The sequence below is a fragment of the Amphibalanus amphitrite genome, unplaced genomic scaffold, assembly GCF_019059575.1.
Source record: "Amphibalanus amphitrite isolate SeventyFive unplaced genomic scaffold, NRLGWU_Aamphi_draft 000613F_arrow, whole genome shotgun sequence".
NCBI classification, from domain to species: Eukaryota; Metazoa; Arthropoda; class Thecostraca; order Balanomorpha; family Balanidae; genus Amphibalanus; species Amphibalanus amphitrite.
The window spans coordinates 286828-308297 of NW_024882107.1; the positions used below are offsets into that span (position 1 = coordinate 286828).

At 52.7% G+C, this 21470-nt stretch overlaps 1 protein-coding gene across 11 annotated transcripts in view; it reads left to right on the forward strand.

Annotated features, from left to right (window-relative positions):
* The window catches only part of LOC122363276 (multidrug resistance-associated protein 1-like), a 107299-nt gene that overhangs the window by 73880 nt on the left and 11949 nt on the right, over nt 1–21470 (forward strand). For 3 of the 11 annotated variants that reach the window (XM_043332344.1, XM_043332343.1, XM_043332350.1), the window contains 16 exons: nt 653–781; nt 9890–10027; nt 10580–10711; nt 11030–11223; nt 12616–12636; nt 13473–13670; nt 14193–14370; nt 14758–14926; nt 15221–15372; nt 15596–15733; nt 16666–16821; nt 18302–18386; nt 18733–18926; nt 19314–19490; nt 19846–20013; nt 20281–20461. In XM_043332344.1, coding sequence (XP_043188279.1) covers nt 653–781; nt 9890–10027; nt 10580–10711; nt 11030–11223; nt 12616–12636; nt 13473–13670; nt 14193–14370; nt 14758–14926; nt 15221–15372; nt 15596–15733; nt 16666–16821; nt 18302–18386; nt 18733–18926; nt 19314–19490; nt 19846–20013; nt 20281–20461 — 2410 coding nt within the window. Of the gene's footprint in view, nt 1–652; nt 782–9889; nt 10028–10579; nt 10712–11029; nt 11224–12615; nt 12637–13472; nt 13671–14192; nt 14371–14757; nt 14927–15220; nt 15373–15595; nt 15734–16665; nt 16822–17315; nt 17463–18301; nt 18387–18732; nt 18927–19313; nt 19491–19845; nt 20014–20280; nt 20462–21470 lie in introns of all 11 variants that reach the window. The other 8 variants (XM_043332346.1, XM_043332351.1, XM_043332354.1 and 5 more) reach the window with 3 other exon arrangements.

Consider the following 21470-nt stretch of genomic DNA (forward strand, 5'->3'; position numbering starts at 1 on the left):
GACAGGTAACAATGGAAAGGTCTTTTCACGCCGCCGCGCTGGGTGGCCGCCGTGGCCAGAAGTGTGGACCGCCCGGGGCTGTTGGCTTTGTCAACAGTCGCCGAACGGTGCAGGCCGGCACGGGCGGGGCCGAGTCAGAATGCATAATGTGTATGAACGTCATCCCACTGTGCTGGGCGGGTCGATGGTTGCAGTGGGTGCTGCTGCTTGGGCGGTGTTAGCAGGGACAGACTATTTTTGACATGTGACATTCGAGACCGTATGTGATATGACCAAACCTTGGACACTGACATGTGAATTGTGACATTGACTTACCCCGAAGACCCCTGACCCCAAATTACTCTGTGACTTTTGATCTTTGGGGTTATGTAGCTGCTAGTGACACTTGTTGGCCTGTGACAGTGACCGTGACTATCCCGTGATCCTAGTTAGCCCGTAACCAAGACTGATATGAGACCTGTGACGCCGATTGACCTATAGTCCTGCTAACTTGTGACCTTAGCTGACCCTATGACACCAGCTCACATTTGACCCTAGCTGACATTTGACCCCCAGCATGGCCCTTAGCTGACCTGTAGCCCCTAGCTAACTGATCTTTGACCCCAAGATGACCTGTGTCCCCAGATGACCTGACCGCGTCTTCTTTCGGCAGCTGTTCGCGTCTGTGCTGCTGATTCTGCAGCTGGGTGGTCTCATCTACGCCGTCACACAACACTCCAGTGACCCGGACTCTATACGATCGGTGGACATCTACACACCCGTCATACTGTTCGTCTCAATAGTAAGTCCAGCGGCAGGCGTCGAGTGCTGTCTCGCCTGAGGTCGAGAAGCTACTGGCTCTTCTCTATGGGAGGAAAGGGTTATCCAAGCCTTCAGCGTAGCATGCCGCACCATTCACCAAGCAGGAAGCCATATGTGGGCCGCTCACCATAGGTAATGTCATACACATCTTCACTTTCTGCAAGTTCATACTCATACCTTTTTAGGTGTGTGGGTTGAGGGGAGGTGGAGGTGCAAGTCTGTCCCGTGGCTATCGAAACACTGGGTCAGTCTCCAGACAGCCCCGCCACATCCGATAAGTGGTCGACACGCGTCTGTTTTCCTTGGTCCGTCGCCGACCAAGTATGATAGAGCGCCGGCTGTAATCACGGAACAAGAAGCAATCAGGTGCCTGTGTCGCATCCCAGGACTAGCCTGTGACACTATCGAACGGACCAGGCCATCGCGTCGTCTCTGCTCTCCGCTGGTGTGACCTGACCGGTCGCCGGCCGGCGGGGCAGAGTGCAGTCTGGGGTCACGGGACACACCCAGTGGGGAGCGGCTCCGGGCGGGAGGGGGCGGATTGTTTGCCGCCGATGGTGGGTATTGGACTGGCTGGTTTACTCCGCGGCGTTTGCTGGCCCTGAGTAACGGGCTCTGGCTGTGTGCTAGTGGTAAAGGTTTGGTGGGAAGCGTTAGTTATTGAGGTGTGGTCATGGGAGGGTACAGCGGAATTTTTGGGTTTTCGCCCTAAATCGTCCTGTTAAGACGCAGTGTGGCTGTAACTATGATGCCCACTGCACACATTGAAAGTTATCGTCACTAAATGGGAGGCGATCAGATGTGCTTATTGTAATGAACGATTAAACCATTTTATTGTCAAAATATCTCTTCAAACTTTTTTAGTCGTCAGGAGACTCCAGACAATATCTTTAGTTCTTACTTGTGATGACTTAACTTCATCTGAAGGCAGTGTTCGAGCATTCGAGAAAGCTGCGGCATTCGTTTATAAGCATGAATTGTAACAATCGTACCTACATCACCGTTTGACTCATTCAATTTTCATAAGAAGAGTGTCGGTGATTCGCCGTTCGGATATCGACCTCTCGTCAGAGCGCCTTTTTACATGTTATCTGGCGATTGTTTGATGGCTGTTCAGCGATAAGGTGTGGCCTTGGGGTACATTGATGTCTCCGTTACATGTGTTTTACGAGAAGCCCGATTGGGATAGTGTGATAGCGTTTGTCAGTGTTATACAACAGACCCAGACGATACCTATTATTCTATTGTTTGGCATTTGTTTTACGTAACCCGTTATGCAATATGCATAAACATACTAAATGCTAGAGCGACCGATACTCAATCTAGTCCTGTGACCTTGGCTGGATGGGCTCAGTTTTCAGTGAGGTCGATCAGCTACCGGAATGGTGGATATTCGAGACCCAAACCGCTACTCGATTCATGTTCCCGAATGCCTCGTCATGGCCGTTCGAACAACCGACGGTCTTTCTTTGTTGTTTCGATCCCGCCGGGTTTCTAAACGTTCAATCATTCTAACGCCAATCGATCAAAACGTTTACTTTAGACTGTGATAGTCGTAGTGCTGATAAAAAAGATTTCTCTTCTCTACTCTGCAGCCGCTAGCAATGTCTCGTACGGACGGCGCCCGTTGTATCATGTGATGCTGAGTGGCGGGATGTCGGTTCGGTTGCCGCTATCACTCGGGCCTGACTGGCTCGATAGGACCAGGGCTGCGGAGTCGATGGATTTTAGGGTGACTCCGACTCCGACTCCGACCCCATCTCCGACTCTGAATGTTTCTCTTAAGAATCCATGTCATGATTATAAAGTTCATAGTGGAGATGTTTTAATTTTGCCTGAAACGATCCTTTGTACGATCCAAGGCTTTGCATTGCAAATATGCTGCATAAATAACATTCAAACTTAAAGGGACCCTCCCACCTTCAAAAAAGTTAATGAATTGGCACGAAAGTGATGTCGCTCGGTTCAGAAAGAGCGAAAACGAATATCTAGCAAATTTCATCGAAAAATATTCACCGGTTTTCAAGATATTAGACTTTTACTTTTGTTTACTTTTTGGGATCTCCGCTGTTCCTAGCGACTTTATTTGAAAGTGCGGCATTTGTTGCGCGCAAAGCAGCATATACCACCGCGTGCTACCAAACGTTTTAGTAAAAGATTTAAAAATCGTTAGATCTCCGCTGACGTCACAAATTCTAAGGGGGCATACCAATGCACTAGCCCCTTAGAATCCGAAAACTGCAAGTTTGAAATTCCATATCTCCGAATTAAAGCATTTGTCGATGTTGTGAGTGCCCAAACCGGTATTTGCAGGCCATGGCCACCAATTTGGCTATCTCAACTCAAAACTAATGTTAAGGTGGGAGTGTCCCTTTAAAAGCAGGTTCTGATGAATCCGTCGTCTTTTGCTTCTTTCACTGAAAACGCTCGTCCAAAACAGGAATATGGCCTTTTTTAGACAAAATCTGACTTCAAAAGGTCAGCGAGCGTGGTATCGTCCAGCAACCAGGTGCAGGACATGACATTAAGCCATACTGCGTTAACTCTGACTCCGGAGTCGCAGTCCGTAAGATTTTGGCGACTCCGATTCCGGCTCCGGACAGAACTGTCAACTCCGACCGACTCTGACTCCGACTCCGCAGCCCTGGATAGAACCACCCCATACCTAGCGTAGCAGTGTCGCAGCTCCGTCCGTACTCACTGTCCAGGACGACCGATATCAGTTGTAGGGCGCGTGCTCACCTATCAATGGCTTAAACGCATCCGCCTGCCTTTTTGTATTTGTTCGTAAAATGACAGTTTTTTTATTGCATGGCTTAGCATTTCGGTAAATGCCATTGCTGATGCAGATCTGCCACGTAGTAGATGCGGTTTCTTTTCTGTCTTTTGTGACTGAACCGAAGACCAACAGACTCAACATCCTGGCTAAGTAGTCATTAGTGCATCGAGACCAGGTGCGAGTGTTTGTGCAAGATTTTGTACCCCAACGCTCTGACCAGCACTGCGGGCGACTGAATCTCCTGCACTCGAATTACACTGGTGGCCGTTTCCGCAATCCGAGGACTGTCGTGACTGCCGCTGGCCGGCGACGTCTCTCCTCACGTCGCCGTGAGCTGTGCGTTCGCCGTACGCCCCCACACCGGACGCACGAACAGTCCTGCTTCTAACGGTGACTGGCACATCTGCCTGTGTGTCGGCCCTCCGCCGTGACCGGTCGCACCGGCGCACACCACGCACCCACGCCGTCCCTCGGCCCCCCTTTGACGTCATTGAGGGTCACGTGGACCGGGGTGGATGAGTCAACGAGCGGTGTTGGTGGTTTCACGGTCGGCGTGCAACGCGTCCGAGCCGGCCCTGAAGGCTGATACGATAGCGGCGGAAGACCAGACGTGCACTCTGACCACACGACAGAGGAGATTGGTGCTTTTAAAAGACGGAGTCGGCCATTGCGTCTGAGATGTTGATACGTATGACTTGAAGCTTTGTGGATGCTCCCTGCCAGCAGCTGCTCTGAAGAAATTTGACTCGTATTGTCGGTCTGTGTAAAGATTATGTAACGAGGAATCTGCCGTCTTTCGGAGACTTCAACATCGCCATTTTCAAATGGCACTGTGAAACGAAGGAAAGACATGGACAGGCCGTTCACCATTCCTCGCCAAATGCTCAGTGAGCGAACGCTTAAAACGCACTCGACGCCTACCATTAAATAGGACACATGGGCGGGTGTGCGCAGGCAGATGAGCGCTGTTTTCGCCACACAAACCCGGAGTCAGCAATGTTGAGGCGTTCCGTCGACTGAGTGCCGTGCCTCCGCCCTCCGGTGAACTGGCATCCCGCCCCGTGTTATGCTATAGCCGTGCAGTATCGCACCGATTATGTAATATGGATATGACCAAACCATGCTGAAAATACCAGCTCCCGTTCGACACCTACTCGTGTAATGCCTTCCGATCATACCATTCCAAGTCTTGCACCACCTCAGCTTACACCGGTGGACGGTAGGACGCACGATGATAGCAGGACAGCCGCCGTGTCCTCGGCGCCCGACCTCCGATATCGCTTCACTGGCCTATCAGTTGGCCCCTCAGCACCGGCGCCGGTCCGTGTATCGGTCGAGCGCCGCTCAGGTGTAGTACACAGGTCCCCGGCGCGACCTTTGGACGACCCTCGAGACGGGCGGCGCGGCCGGGCATGCGGCAGTCGGCATGACGGAGCCGGAATCAATGATGCATGCAGGGAGGCAACCGTGGGTCTTGCGCCATCCTTTGGAGAATAGATATAATGCAATACGCTTCCGGCGAGAGCCCTTCCTATGTTACATCACAGGAGTAGGCATTGCTTATCAACTGCATTTTCGCAGTTCTCCGACATTTGGCCTTTTCATTAGGATCTTCATATTCGTTATTAGATTCATTTCCAGGGCCCAGAGCTCCCCTAAAATCCAAACATCATCATTAGCATCATTACTTCAACTCGTGACGTGACTTTAGCTCTGGTCGATCGTTAGTCATTCCCTATTGAATGCCGAATGTCTGTTGCTTTGTGTCGTCCTTGGTTGTACCGTCTTCCCCGGGGCGGCGGCGGCAGCGGCGGCAGCGTCGGGCGCTGGAAGGGGTGCTGTCGCCCGCCGCCGGCGTCGTCGGGTAGGCTCCAAGGTCGCTGCGGCACGCCGGCCGGCCCGGCGTGGGGCGGCCCTGCGACCGGCGGGGAGCGTCGTTGGAAATCGGCAGCTGCGACGGTTGGTCGGCCATCGCCAGTCGCGACGCAGGCTTTGGATGTTCTCAGATACCCTATTATTAGACTGCATGGGGTTCAAACTACGTTAGGGAGCGGGGCCTTGATTGATGAATTGACCGATAGGCATGACTTGTACGGGATTTGGCCGCTATCTTTACCAGTGATCAGGTCAAGTCGAGAGTGATTCACGCCTAGATCACAGTTGTCATGACGTTTTTATTCAGCGACATGGCAGTGTCATCAGTGCAATGGATGAGATATCCTATTGGACCGGCGCCTGCCATTCAATTCAATGACTGCTCTGAGAAATGTTGCACTGTTGCACCGCGCGCCGCGGGTTGTTGCACCCTGCGCCGGGGCCCCGTGGCGTGACTGGGGGGCAGCCTCGGCGTGTTTACGGCGGTGGTCTGCCGGCCTGCTACCGTCCCCAGGGAGCTGCTGGCGCGGAGCATCAGAAGCCCCACGACCCGGCGCCACGAGAGGGCGAGCTGAAAACACGGCCCGTGGTCGGGTGGTCGCCACACCCGCCTCACACTGAATATGAGCAGACCAATGGTCAGCACTCACTCAACCCCGTGGCTGTTACAGAAGAGCTGACAGGCGGGCGGGAGAGGAACAGATATTGTTTAGTTTGAGTTTTTTATAGTCTCAACCACCGTAAAGAGTCTGCCAAAACTGCACCGTCACGCGTCTCGTGGAGTTTTCCACAATCCTCCTTACCCATAAACGGAATAGCTCTGTTTTTATTGTAAGGCATCAGGAGTCATAGTTTTGTCTCATCACAGATGATATGTTTGTTTAGCGGTGCCCATGAAACCGTTTTTCTTACGGTGCATATTGCGGTCACGTTATGTGATGACGGCGCAGTGAGGCTGTGACATACGGCCTGACTCTCTGTGACAGTCGGTCGCTCGCCGGCTGCTCCGGGCCGCTCCCATAGCTCCGTGTCGGTGTATGTGTGTGTTCGAAGGCGCTCCCGACCGCGGCTCTGCGGTCTCTGTCGACTGGCGGCGGCGGCCCTTCGCGACACCGTCTGTTTGGAGGAAGTACACCTCACCTGAGGAGCGAGGCGGCGGGGCGCAGCCGTGAGCGCTCTCGGCGTTGTTACACGGACAGAATAGCGGTCCGTTTGACAACGGCATAACAGTCCGGGAGCAGCACGGAGGGGAGGAGAGTAGGTCGTTTTTTGTCGGGTTCAAGGATCCCCGACTGTGCGGCGTTTGTTGGCCGATAAGAGCGGTGTCTCCGAGCTTCAGCCAAGGCAACGGCGAGCGGAGCTGTCGAAATGACGGTGCAGTCCCTCCTCTCAGGGCCGCGTCTCCCCTCCCCTCGACGGTTTCAGAAGCCTCACCACTGGAATGCACGTCCCGACTGCAACTCATGGACCGCTCGAACCCAGAGAACCGTCGTGATTCCCCATCTGCCATTGTGGAGTCCATTGGAGTGCATCAGCATGTACCGTCCGCCCGTCGTATTGTGTTGTCCGTGCATGGTGCAGCTGCCACCCGGCTTATGAATTTGCGCCGTGCCGTGAGTGGGGCGGCACGGAGGCATGGCTAGTGCTGCCGGCCACGTCAGATGACGACCCTGATCGAAGGTGACCGAACGGAGACTACACTGGGTATTGTCACAGTGAGAACCGTTTGCACTTCCAACCGACACCGTTGTGCAGAATCATGATAGCTGGTATTGAACCCCGACTTTGACCCTGGACTACTTTGGACACGTGGGTTCTTGTTAAGGCCTGGCTACACTATGCGTTTTCTTCGTGCGTTTTTTGCGTGTTTGCGTGTTTTGCGTGATATCGTTCTAGAAAAAGAACGATATTACGTTTTTGTGATGTTTTTCACCTTAAATTTTAGTTACATAAGAGTTATATTAGCTTTTGTATATAACCAAAGTAAAAATTATATTGTTTATAACTTTTTTCCTAGAACGATATTACGCAAAACACGCAAACCTGCAAAAACGCACGCAGAAAACGCATAGTGTAGCCAGGCCTTTACACTCTGACAAGTTTATGTTGTCAGGTGCTATTTTTTGCCGTCCATGGGCCTCGGCGCTGTTTCGGCCAGCCACGAGTTCCAGCATGGCTGGACTTTGTCCGATTAGTTCCAGAGGCCGTCTGCCTGCCAGCTCCCGTTACAGAAATGTTACCCAGCCAACCGCGATGCCCGCTCATAATTCCCGCTGACTCCCCCCTCCGTCCGGCAATGGCTGTATTGACGGACATGCAGTTAATTGGGTGCTTATTTATAGACGTGCCTGCAGTTGTCACACTGGTGACAGCGTTGAGCCGCGGGGGTATGTCTGTATGTCCGGTAGGCCGTGTTGTTGACTGAGGCGGCCGGCGGACCCGGTGGCCTGTTGGCCGAGTGGCGTGCCCCGCAGCTGGCCGGGGCTGTGAGCAGCGTGAGCCGACCTGGCAGCCAGTGTTCGGCGTACCCCGACGGCCGGTCGGGCGGCTCAACTGCGCGGACCCTACGACCCCCGGCTGGTCCAGTTCCAGCCGCGTGCAAAGTACGGACGAGCGACCACGCCACGACCGCGGAGACCGGCGGGCCCGGATAGTGAACCCGTTCGCTACTCGTGTCCTGTCACAGGCGCCTCTGTTCCACCGCAGCCGTGTGCTCATACCATTGTCCGTTTTTTTGGCACTGGCGCCGATGCAGTTGTATGCAATTGTCTGTTTTGTGGCACTGGCGCCATGGCTGCCGTTGCCGCTCGAGGGGATGGTTTGAACACCAGTCTTCCGTCTTTATGTTCGGCCGACTCGTAGTGACCTTGCAAACGTCATGCAATGCCCTCGGGCTGCCGTGTCTCCCGGTCGGCCTCCCGAAAATCGCCTAATGTGCAGCTCCGCGTGATAAATGCGCTTTCTTCGTGCCTCTTTCAGTTGCCGTGGCACAGGCTGGCTCCATGGCGCGTTGGGTCCGGCTGGATGATTCAGCACACGACAGTGGCCATTGGGCAGCGCCATCAAATGACCTTTATCGCACGCCGAAGCCTAGTTATCAATGAAGCTGGCCATTCAGCGTCGCTACTGAGCGCCCGGTGTTTGGAACGCATCAGTCATCATTGTGTGGTCTAGCGTGGGCGGGGTTTTGACATTTCTGGACCGCGAGCTTTGCTGTGGCTCTGCCAGCCCGATACCGCTCTGTTGTGGCGGGCGCCAGTAAAATGTCCGTCCATGGCGGCTGAGGGTGGTTCAGTGGGGATTTGCGGGGGACAGTCGCGGCCGCTGCGGCGTCGTTACTTTGTAAACTGTCCCCGTCAGGAGGAGGTGGACGGCGCTGGCCCTCTGCCCTTTTCCTCTACAGGGATGGAAACTATGTCCTACAGAACCGGGGGACGTTGCCCCTGCTAAACGTCCCATGTCCTCTGTCCATACCGGGTAGGCTTGTGTTACTGTAGCTTGTATAAGCACTGAGTAGCCGTTGCGAATGTGGGGGCGGCCTCTGTCGCTATTCTGACAGTAGGTACCGCTACATGTCTGTCTCTCTCAGACATCCAAGCACGCCCAGAGTCTGCAGACGCATACGATAGGCTGCAGTGTCATGGTGCATTGTGGTTCGGTACGCCTTGTATTGTCTTCATATTTGAGTCATGCTTGCATCAGGATGACAAACAAGATGGGACTTAGGATGATTCTATATTTGATAAATTCCCACATTCCGGTCTGCACTATGGTTTGTTTGATACGTTCGTTGGTATCTCAACTTTGTCATCAGTATATAATGACAGATAAACATCCTGCTCATCCATCCTTTTTAGATGGCCTCGGCGTTTAGTGGGACATATTTCAAAAGGTTTGCGTCAGATTTATTTTGAACTCCGATTGTTCGGGAACAGTGTACGACTGACTCAGCCGTGGCAGGTGAAAGGTACGGCGAACAGTGACGTTGCAAAGACTGAGCAGTGAGCACGCCATCAGTGGAGGGAGGGCCGAGGTCGGCAAAGAATTCCAGGAGGGTGGGGGACGCACTGTCCCGCCTGTCCCGCCGTTCATGCTCCAGTTATGCACGGTCATTACGGCACGCCTCTCTCAGTCCATCTCGCATTGCATGTGACCGTCGCACTGTTTGTTTTTACTCTGCCCCGTTCTGCGCTGGGCAAGTGTGTCTCGGTTCAACGACCTGCAACGGTTATGTGACTCTCAGTATCCCACCCCACTTTTTGCTGTCTTGTGCATTTATTCCGTGACCTGCTACCCCACTCACTATTTAACACCAACATGATGCAACAGTTTATATCTGACTCGTGGAAATCGGCATGGAGATGTACTTGTTGAACCCTTGTACCGTGTGAATTACTACTCCCTCCGTTCTAACCCGCTGTGTTTTGTCCACAGGCATTGGCGCTGGTGTTCATGCTGTTTGAAAAGCGGCGCGGCATACGAACGTCAGGCGTGATATGGGTGTTCTGGACGCTGCTGGCGTTCTGCGGTATCGCAGAGTTCCGCACACGCATCATGAACGCCACAGGCGATGTAAGCTGGAACGCTTCAGGTGGAGTAAGGGATGCAGCAGCGACTGGGAGCTCTGCGTCATTGACGGGCAGGCGAGATGATAGGTGTGGGTGTAGGCTGGTGGCTCGTGGCTCGGTCTCTGCCGGTCTCGGTCTCTGTCACCAACTTTTTTTTGCATTTTTAAAGTAAATACTAGTTTTAATTCGCTGGCAATAGGGGCTGCAGTGCTTCCTGGCAAAGGTTGATCAAAACAATGAGCCTACCAACAGTGCCAACTATGCTGAACCGAACATAATATCCTTGTTTGTCTTTGTTTTCAGATGTGCTCATTTCAAAGGGGTAGTAGCTATCCCGTAGGCCGTAACCTGACCTGTGTCTTCACATGGAGACCGCCGTGGTCTCCGCTCTGACATTTAAACTTACCGATGACCTTGCTCGTGACCTGATCTTTGACCTGACCCCCAGCGTGAGAAGTCACCTGAACAGTCAACTGACCCATGAACTCTCTCGTGATCTGCCCAGTGCCCTACCCTTTCACCTGTTCTGACATGACTTCTGCCTCCCGTCCGGCAGGAGAGGGTTGACCAGGACACGACGCCGTTCGTGCTCTACATGATCTACTTCCCAGTGCTGTTTGCCGAGTGGCTGCTCAACTGTTTCGCCGACGCGCCTGCGCAGTATGTCGAGGATGAGATCAAGGGAGACGTGAGTACGGCGGTGGATGAGTCAGGGACAGGGGGTGAGAGAGGGCCTGGCTTCGGTGGAAAGGAATAACAGGGATAGGGCTCTACAGCTGGTGAGCCAGGATTAGGCTCAGCCCATCTTATGTAGTTCAACCCATTGCTAGTACTCGTCTGGGGCGCACGACAAATTATTTTATTACAGCTTTGAAGTCATGGGGTCCTCGACCCTTCATTATCGCCTTGTTAGTTGGTGTTACTTCACCGCTGTGTTTCTGATATGCTGCTGCTGCCGCAGCCCTGTGGCCTAACGCTGACGTTCCCCCGCCCCGTCCACCGACAGAAACCGTCCCCGAAGGCGAGTTCGTCCTTCATCAGCAACATCACGTTCGCGTGGTTCGAGCCGATGGCGTTCAGAGGCTGGCGGCACTCGCTGCAGCGGGACGACCTGTGGGACCTGAACCCTGCCGACCGGTGCTCCAAGATCGTGCCCGTCTTCAACAGCCACTGGTACAAACTGCTGGAGAAGAGCCGAAGGTGAGAGGACGGGAGAAGGCAGAGGGGAGGGATCCGGGATTGGTGGTGATCATTGCGCTGGGTGGAGGAGCATGCTCACAATTTTTGATATCACTGCAAAAACCACATCGGTGTGTGCTGGAATGTCTTTTTAGCGTGAGATGTTGGCAGGAGATCAGCCATGTTATCACCCGTTGTTGTGCTTTTGAGATGGTGCTGGGCGGGTTGTCAGAATCGGTGGTCGCACTAAAGAACAACAACCGTGCACTAGGGTGAACGGCACGTGAAATTCATGGATGCTGCTTAAAATACACAGACGTTTCTCCATTTTAAATGAGGAAGGTGAACTGGCTCATGCAGATGCATGGGAGCTTTTTAGGCGAGCGTGAGCGAGCCTCTATCCAGGGTCTAAACTAGCTATGTTCAGACTCAGACTGAAAGTTTAAGCAGAATGGGCGTTGATTTCCATCACAGTCCGGGCGCCCCTAAATTCCAAACTTCATCAGAGAGTTCAAGCAGTAAGAACATAAAGCTCGTGCGTCATCTTCCGTTCCCGTAAGCAGTGGTGCAGTGGGATGCAAACTGTAAGGTGTTCCTTGAAGGGAAATGTAGCCCCACTCTCCCACTGAACCCCACACCTAGCTTCCTTCTCCCACCTCTTCCCAGCAGTAGCGTCGGAACACCTTCAATTAAGGGGGGGGGGCACTGCCGACTTTTGGTCCCATTCTTTCCATGCAACGCCCATAGGGCTAATGCTAAAATGGAAAAATCCAGGGGCACGGTGCCCCGGTGCCCTCCCCGTTCCGCCGTCTAGCTTCTCCCACCTTTCTCCCGCCGCCCTCCCGCCGCCCGTCCGGCCGGCCTGTCGTCCTCTGTGCCCCGTGCTCGCCACCGGAGCTATAAATAGCCCGCACGGCGGCGCCAGTGGCGTTTCGTCAGTGGCCGACCGTGGCGGTCGCCGCAGCTCAGTCCATGACACAACGGGACAGTCCCTTCCACGGCCGAGATGGTGATTAGGAGACAATTGGACTGATTTGTGGATATGGGGCGCTGGATATCCACCTTTTGATGGCCCCTAAGGTTTCGCTGGGTGATTTGTGGGCATCGTTTGCCATAATTCTGCATATGAAAAGAATGTGCTCATTCTTTATCACTGAATCACGTCACTTGCTTTCTTGGATGCACTGATGAAGTTAATTGTTGAATATGTATCTGAGCTTACTCTGGTTTCGCTGAAACGTCATCACTCTGACGTCATCACCTTGCCCCACCGAACGGTTTACACTCATCACCGGTGCTTCTTCACGCTGCGTGTTTATGCTTGTGCGCGAGTTGAGAGTGTTTACCTGCCTCGTATGTGCGTAAGAGCCAGGAGTGTACCAATCCTGGCGACTAACGCACCTCCTTTGGCAGGGAATTTTGGGACCAGTTCGGGTAAGGCACTGCGCCCCGCCCGGGCGCTGTACTGTGATGTGGCCTGTCGCTCGATGTAGTGTGCCGATAGACTGACCGACCTCTGAACAGGCCGGCTCTTCGCCGAATGCTGCATGTCGCACGCCCGTCAATGTATTCGTATTTACATGGCATGGTGCGAACTGAACAGGCACGGTCGTGAACAGCATTTGACGCATCTAAAACCCCTCTGTTAGTAACCCAGAAACTAGGACATCTCGGCGCTGTTGTATCGTAAAATGCACAGTTATCTGCAGATAGATTGAAGTCTACATGTAGAGCTCCCAGCTTGAACGTACGATATGATGATATTCTGTTTGGTAGTCAAGCAACTGCCCATATTCGGTAACCATTCCACTAGAAAGTCTCGCACTAAACGTATGCAAAGGCGACTCTGTAGGAAACCAGCGGTCAAGACGGGGCTCGCTCCCTTACGTCGCTGCCCGTAATACGTTGTAGTGGAATTTTGGCTATGCAGTAGCATTGAAAAACAGAGTTGGCTATGTACTTTGATCGTATAGTGGACAGGAATGTGTTCATTGTCGTGCTTTTATTTCAGTTGTTGTGTCATCTGTTGTGACCAGAAAGCTGTCGTCTTCAGCTCTATCGCATCATTTAACGATGAAACTAGCTTTTCTGTGTCTATGCATGATGTGGTATACAGTGTATTTGTGTGATGTATCATGTAACATTTTTTGTTTTAAGAAAACTCACCTGAACTGGCATTCTCTTACAATTGACCTAACCCTCTTGTTTCCCCCCACTCATTCAGCACACTGCCCTGTGTCAGCCTCTAACCGTGTACCCGCCTTCCTCAGTCGAGCGCCGCCCAGAGTACAGAAAGTGGAGTTCACCAAAACCACCGACGACGTGGCCTTCAGCGGCCAGAAACGCGCCTACAAGCGCGCCTCCATCCTCCCGGCACTGATCAAGACGTTCGGCGGCTCCTTCCTGCTGGGTGTGCTCCTCAAGTTCATCAACGACACCCTGCAGTTCATCAACCCGCAGATCCTGAGGTAGGCGGCGCTGGCCGGGTGTGATGCGGAGCGCGAGACGCGGTGGGTGTTTGGGGTAACGGAGAGGGTACACTGGTGTCTGGTGTCGAAGTTAGGAACAAATAGCTGAGGGCGGAATAGGAGAGTTGATAGTTTTTTTTAAGACTGACAGGGTATGCGAGGGAACGAACCTACAGTATGAGACGCGACACTTTGTTGTAAGGAAAATGCGCGGCGGTAGCAGCACTTCAGTCTCAATACGTCTTCATGATTTTGATTTGTGACAGTAACACCATCGTCTCTCTCTCTCTCTCTCTCTCTCTCTCTCTCTCTCTCTCTCTCTCTCTCTCTCTCTCTCTCTCTCTCTCTCTCTCTCTCTCTCTCTCTCTCTCTCTCTCTCTCTCTCTCTCTCTCTCTCTCTCTCTCTCTCTCCTTCTCTCTCTCTCTCTCTCTCTCTCTCTCTCTCTCTCTCTCTCTCTCTCTCTCTCTCTCTCTCTTTTATGTTCTCCGACCTATTATGACCCTTCCCTCTTTCCCTCACAGTAAGATCATCAGTTTCGTGAGCGACCCTAGCCAGCCGTCGTGGCACGGCTACTTCTACGCGGTACTCATGGTGTGCGTCAACATGCTGATGTCGGCTGTGCTCAACCAGTACTTCCTGGTGATGATGACCCTTGGCATGCGGGTCAGGACGACTCTCATCGCCGCCGTCTACAGGAAGGTGCGTGCACGCTGCTGTCGCTGGCGGGGCGGGGGAGGGTGTAGTTAGTTTCGTGGCGTGTTTTATGCTTAATCGGAAGGAAAGGGGCAGGCTTATTTAGGTGAATTTAGGGTAGCGGCCGTTGATGTAGTGATGGCGGTTTGATGCTTTCTGAGGCTCGGACTGAAATTGGGAACGGAATTGGGATTGAGATTGGGTGGAAGCTTTGATGAACACAAGATTTGACAGGCATGGAGTCGTATGCTAGGTATTTGTTGGGTGTGATCCATCGTCCATGATGCCGACTGAGTTTTGAACGGCACATGACTTTGTTGCTCCCGGCCAGTCTGCGTCTCCCGCCCCCTTGCCTGTACCCTGAACCCTAACCGCCCCTTCCCCCGCCCGCAGGCCCTAGTGATCAGTAACCTCGCCCGACGCGAGTCGACCGTGGGTGAGATCGTGAACCTGATGGCCGTGGACGCTCAGCGCTTCATGGACCTGGCCTCGTACATCTGCCTGCTGTGGTCGGCGCCATACCAGATCATCCTGGCCGTCTACTTCCTCTACCAGGAGCTCGGTGAGGGGGTCCGGCTCTGGGTTCCCTACGGGGATGCTAACTAGGCTACTTGTCACAGTCATGCCAATGTGTTATGTCATAATATTGTCATATGGATTGATCGGGTGTACAGTGAAAGTCACAAGACCTGAAGAGATCCCAGTCTCGGCGATCTTATTGCGTGCTGAACTCTTTCATCGCTCGGCGTCCGGGAGAAAAGAGAGTAGGTTGGCCGGTCTTATCTAGGCCTAACTCTAAGGAACCCGAAATGCGTCTCGATGGGTGACTTTACCACTTTTCCCCGGTGTCTTCCAGGCCCCTCTGTGTTCGCTGGCCTGGCTGTGATGATCCTACTGATGCCTGTGAACGGCTTTATCGCCAACGCCACCAAGAAGCTGCAGCTGCAGCAGATGAAGTACAAGGACCAGCGTGTGAAGCTGATGAACGAGATCCTCAGTGGCATTAAGGTGCGCAGTCGGCTGCCGTTCGATCTTCCCGATGTGATCTTAGCGTTTTAAAATAAGCCATAACTTGTGGCTCTCCAGTAACGATCTATGCATGCATGCAAAAAGTACTTAAGTTTGTCAATTTCATGCGAAGGCTGTCAGGATCTTCCCCTCCAATAGGTGTCCTTTGCAGATCAATAGTTATCCTTGCTATGTATAACACCGTCGATACCTCTCCGACCAGGTGCTGAAGCTGTACGCGTGGGAGCCGTCCTTCGAAGAACAGGTGCTCGGCATCCGTCAGCAGGAGATCCGCGTGCTCAGGAAGACAGCCTACCTCAACGCCGGAACCTCGTTCATCTGGACTTGCGCTCCGTTCGTGGTGAGTATCGCCGTGCTCTGCAGGGGGAGATAGAGGGTGAGATAACGTAGCGAGGGAATAATGAACGTGACTTAGTGTCAAACTGCAGCTATATAATGTATGGGGTGTCATAGCCTCTCACAGGTCGTTTAACGTTTCAAAAGAAACAAAAACATTCAAAGAGGTGTATTGTTATTACCTGCATATCGTTCGGGCATGGTCTGTGTGTCGGTTGCCCCCACAACGCCCCACAGATCGATCGTTTTCAGGCTGCACTTGACTGCTAGCATCCAGCGAACGATAAGGTGGGACTGTGTCGTCACTCGCCCGTAAATATACATCAGAAGTTTTCACAGACAGTCGATACCTAAGTCACAACAATGCTGGCGTTTGGGTTCTGAAATGGTCGATTTATCGATTGTGTATCCGAGTTTATTTCCATTGGTGACTGACCAACTGACTAGCTCTTTTTAGCCAGTTTGTTCGGTTGGCGTGGCTTCTATACTGGTGACGAGCGTGTCCGTCTTGTCTGCAAAGCTGATGCATGTTTTACAGTTAATTTAGCCGGTAGCTCCACGGCAGGGGCGGACTATTCTAGCATTTAGTGCTGACTGTTACGGCCGACCGAGCCTGAAGACAATCAATAACCATGGCACGTCGATACTAGCACCTGACAACCGCTCCATATGCCGGTATTGGACTCCACACCAAGCTTACAAGACCCAGGGAGCCGTCAATATCATCGGTCCCGGCCTCTGACCAGTGTTCCTTCGAACCGGGTCGGCTCATCATGAATTCTGAAGCCCATTGACCGTGTTCTGGTCTGCAGGGGATTCTGGCTGTCTAGTCTGCAGGTTTCACTAACCACGTGCGCCACGAGTCTGCAGCTATCACTAACCACGTTTGCCATGTGTCTGCAGCTATCACTAACCACGTTTGCCACCTGTCTGCAGGTGACGCTGATCACGTTCGCCGTGTACGTGCTGACGGGCAACGACGTCGACCCCCACTACCTGACGCCCGACAAGGCGTTCGTGTCGCTCTCGCTGTTCAACCTGCTGCGCATGCCTCTCAGCTTCCTCCCCATGCTGATCGTCTTCACAGTACAGGTAGACGCCGAGTCGCTGAGTCTCTGGGGCGCTGGTCAGTCCTGGAGACCGTGCTGTCTGTGTCCCGGTTTTGGGAGTCGCCTTTGGGTCGTCTTTCGTCCTGGAAGCCGAGTTCCGCTGGCCATACGGCGGGGTCGCCAAGTCTGGGACAAGCTGTGCTTTTGAGGATATTACGCTGGCAATCGTTGCTGCGCTTTTGTGGGGAATGCCTGCGATGTGTGGGCCTGGACTTGAATTGACTGACAGGATGGGAAGCCGTCGCCAGAGATCTACGTGGAGAGCTGATATGCCGCAAGGCACTGTCTCAGATGAGCGGCTATTGGGGTGTTCTGGTTTCGTGTGTTGCCGTCGTCCGTCCTCATTTGTCCGTCTGTGTGTATGTGTGTGTGTGTCTCGTCCCCCTCGTCGGGCCGTCCCGTCCCGCCTGTATCGTCCGGGCGTCCCGTGTCGTCCGGCCGTCCGCTGTACGTCGTGTCGTCTGCCCGCCCCGGCAGGTCTGCCTCGCGTCGTTCGCCACCTACGTACTGGTCGACTCCGATAACGTACTGGACAGTCGGCGCGCGTTCGTGGCGCTGGCACTGTTCAACGCGCTGCGCTTCCCCCTCTCCATGCTGCCCATGATCACCATCAGCGCCGTGCAGGTGACGTCACGTCGGACTGATGACGTCACAGATCATTGGTGACGTCACGTTACGGGGATAGGCCGGCTATGAGCCTGACTTACCGAGGGAATGCTGATTGCTGAGTAACTGGCCTTGCAGTATTTTGTTAGGGGGGGGGGGTTGAGGTCTAGAAACTTACTAACATGATACAAGATATAATTTATTTAACTGCAAGCAACTTTCTTTCTAATTTTATTTAGAATAAAACCGCCTCACTATCTTTCGTTGCGACATTGTTTTCCTTTTCTTTTCGCCCTTAGTTAGCCTAAGGTCTCAACACATTTTTCAGCGTTTGTCTGTAAACAATTTTGTTTTCTCGGCGCATTTTTCGCATTGCCCCGATGCAATTAACACATTCCTTCGCATGCTCGGCTGGTGAGTTGCACTAAGCTGGTTATGTATTTGTTGGTCTGCATGCTGGTAGCTCATGTTTTGCTTCTGTAAATGCTTTACGTTGCTTACTTATGTATTATTTTTCATGCATACCAGTTTTTAACCTTCTTTTGCCTTTTTGGATCTCGGAAAGGTGGGCTTTGAATCATCTGCCCCTTTGTAATATCTTAGTGCTTACCTTGGAAAGTTTGTAACGTACTTTTATCTTCGTTGATTGTTTCAGTTTATTGTCTTTTCATTTATATGATTTATTTTGTTAAGCCTTTAATAGTTATTCGATGTCTTTTACTTTCTGGAAAAGCTTGATTAATGCCTTTTAGGGTGAATGCGTTGTAAAGCCAATTATAGGGCTAATTCACGTCAAGTTCGTTGTCGTCCATCTTTGCTGACTCACCCTGCTGACTTGTTTATTCCACCGTTGCCAGGCCAACGTGTCGCTGACGCGTATGAACAAGTACCTGAACAGTGACGACCTGGACGACCAGGCCGTGTCTCACGACACCACTGAGAGTAAGTGCCGCCAGGGTGCCGTGGGAGTGTCCCGGGCCGGAAGTCGGGTAGTGTCGCATCTGTACCGTTTGTGTGCGGACAGGTGTTCTGGAGTATCTGTTATAGCGGCCATACTGGCCGGTTGTAGCTGTTACGAGCGGTGTTAAATTTCATCTTCCTCCTCCTTTCCAGCAGTTCGATGGACATTGGCTCAGGTGGTTGCTTATATTATGTTTTCATCTTCTTCTTTTGTGCATCATGCATCAACGGAGTGCAAGAAGAAATTGAGCTCTAGGTCTTTCTTGCAACGTAACCCCGTCCAGACCCCCACATAACCTCCTTGACCCCCCCCCCCCCCCATTCACAGGTGACCCGGTGGTGGTGGAGAACGGCACGTTCACCTGGGACCCCGAGTCCACTCCCTACCTGCAGGACATCAACATGCGTGTCAAGGAGGGCAGCCTGGTGGCCGTGGTGGGCACCGTCGGCTCCGGCAAGTCGTCCCTGCTCAGCGCGCTGCTCGGAGAGATGGAGAAGGTCGGCGGACGCGTCAACACCAAGGTACGCAGTCGGTGGCGGGACCGGGAAGGGCTGTAGGACATGGGTTATAAGCCATATCCTAAGGATATAATTTAGCACGGAAGGAATTATAGTACATCGGTGGATATAGTATGACGGAAATAGTCATGGAAAACTAAATGAATTATAAGTGGATGCCCACGTAATTTAGTGGTGGTAAATAGAATATGCCGTGAAGTTCATGCCTGCTGCCAACGATCTATGTGATCCATTTTATTCCATTATGACTCCATTACCATTCGTTACCATGATTCATGCTTCTCATGTTATGAATGATCATTCCGCCTGCACCATTGGGCGTGTTTTCTGTATCAACTGACGGGGACAAATGTGCCGCACTGACCCATCCCCCGCCTATGTGCACCACAGGGAAATGTGGCGTACGTGGCGCAGGAGGCCTGGATCCAGAACGCCACGCTCAAGGATAACATTCTGTTCGGCCGGACGCTGGACGAGGACCTGTATAACCGCTGTGTGGACGCCTGCGCGCTGCGGAGCGACTTTGACATGCTGCCCGGCGGAGACAAGACCGAAATTGGCGAGAAGGTACGCTGGGGTGACGCGCCCTGGGGTCGGGCCGGGAAGAGCAGTTGTAAGACATTGGTAATTTCGATGATAATGACAATGTATTCGTTAGCTGCAACAATAAAAGAGGTGGTGTGTGTGCTTCGGGATTTGTGTGTGTGTGTGTGTGTGGAGATAAATGTATGAAGTGTCTCGAAGTCGACGTGGATTTCTCTTTATGTGCCGCATTGGGTGGGTGGATGGCCGAGTAAGGTATGTGCTGGCCCTATAGTGGGATAGGTTAGCCTCCATGTAGAGATTCAGCTCCCATCCCTCTTACCGTGGTGTCCCTCGGATCTCTGACCTCTGACCTCTGACCCACCTTCTGCCTCCACAGGGTATCAACCTGTCTGGCGGCCAGAAGCAGCGCGTGGCGCTGGCTCGCGCCGTTTACAGTAACAGCGACATCTACTTCCTGGACGACCCGCTCTCGGCCGTCGACTCGCACGTCGGAAAACACATCTTCGAGAACGTCATCGGGCCCGAGGGCATGCTCAGCAAAAAGGTCAGTCTGCTGTGTTTGTGAGGAGTGATACTTTTGTTCCAGCAGGAAGTCATGTTACTTTGTAATTTCTAACAGCTGCATCTGCTCGTCTGCTGACTGTTGAGCACCATAGTTGGGAGAATCGCAAGCAAAACGAATAAGAAAGATTCTCGTTTCCCTCCGTTTTATCCATTGATTCTTGTTTAACATTGTCCTTCTTTTGTTGATCCGCGACCTTTGATATGGGACCTTCCGTGACCTGTTCTAACCGGTCTCTCCCCCGCACAGACTCGCATTCTGGTGACGCACGGTATCACCTACCTGCCATACACGGATACCATCACGGTGCTGAAGGAGGGCCGCGTCTCGGAGACGGGGCCCTACAAGCAGCTGATGGACAACAAGGGCGCCTTCTCCGAGTTCCTGCTCCAGTACCTGACAGAGGCCGGCGAAGACGAGGACGTAGAGGGTGAGAGAGATACGGCATGTTCAGTCGCTATGGGCTACTGCGACTGATGTAACTTCAGTGATGTTGGAATGAAAAGGAGGGAGGGAAGTCAAGAAGAAAGTCGGCCTGTGAGTGGGGATGGAGTTTTCTTTCCAAACGCACAATTATAGCTATCAATCGTAACGCTTTGTGCTGGTAAAGCTTCGCGTCACCCTTAGCCATGATAATCGGCTAAGCCTCTGATCACAACTGGCGCTTGTGGTATATTTCGGTGGGTGTACAGTTTACACGGGACGACTCAACTCCAACGCCGAAGCTCCCGTCTTCTATTTCCCACTACCGCACTGTGCAGGGTCGAACGGCGGACCCGCGCGCGTCAGTCCGTCCGACAGAGGAGCGGAGGCTCCCCACCGCTCCGCCGCTCTGCCTCCGACTGCCGAGCGCATAAGTACAAAACTCTCGACGATCCCACAAACGCCGAGAAGCAGCGGAGATCACCCCTTTTTCGGGGCGTAGTTATAGTCCGGTGTCGGGCGTAGTTTCGGTGAGAGTCGTATTTTTGTTTCTTTGAAAATGATCGAAGGCTACTCCGTGGTACCAATGAGCCTCGTTTGTGGTATTATGTTTGTTTGGTGACGGTTTTTAAGTTTCAATTGATGAAGCATAGTACAGAGTGACACAAAAAAAGCGGTCATCACCAAAATTCGAATAACTTCGGAAGTTTTATTTAGATCATCAACAAACTTCGGCCACTTTAGGTCACACCTATGTAGCATACATCCACCAAGTTTCAAGTCTTCACTACGAATACTTTTAGTACAGTGTGTGTTTTACTGACGCTCCACAATGTGCTCCAGGTGAGCGCCCCGGCGCTGCAGGGCGTAGGCACACCTGCATCCGGCGGGCAAAGTTGTCGATAACCCGATGGCTGTGCACTTTACAGAGTGCAATGGCCTCTGGAGACAGTGCTCAGGGGGTGTGCTACCCCAGAAACGTTATTCTTATCGGGTTATCGACAACTTTGCCCGCC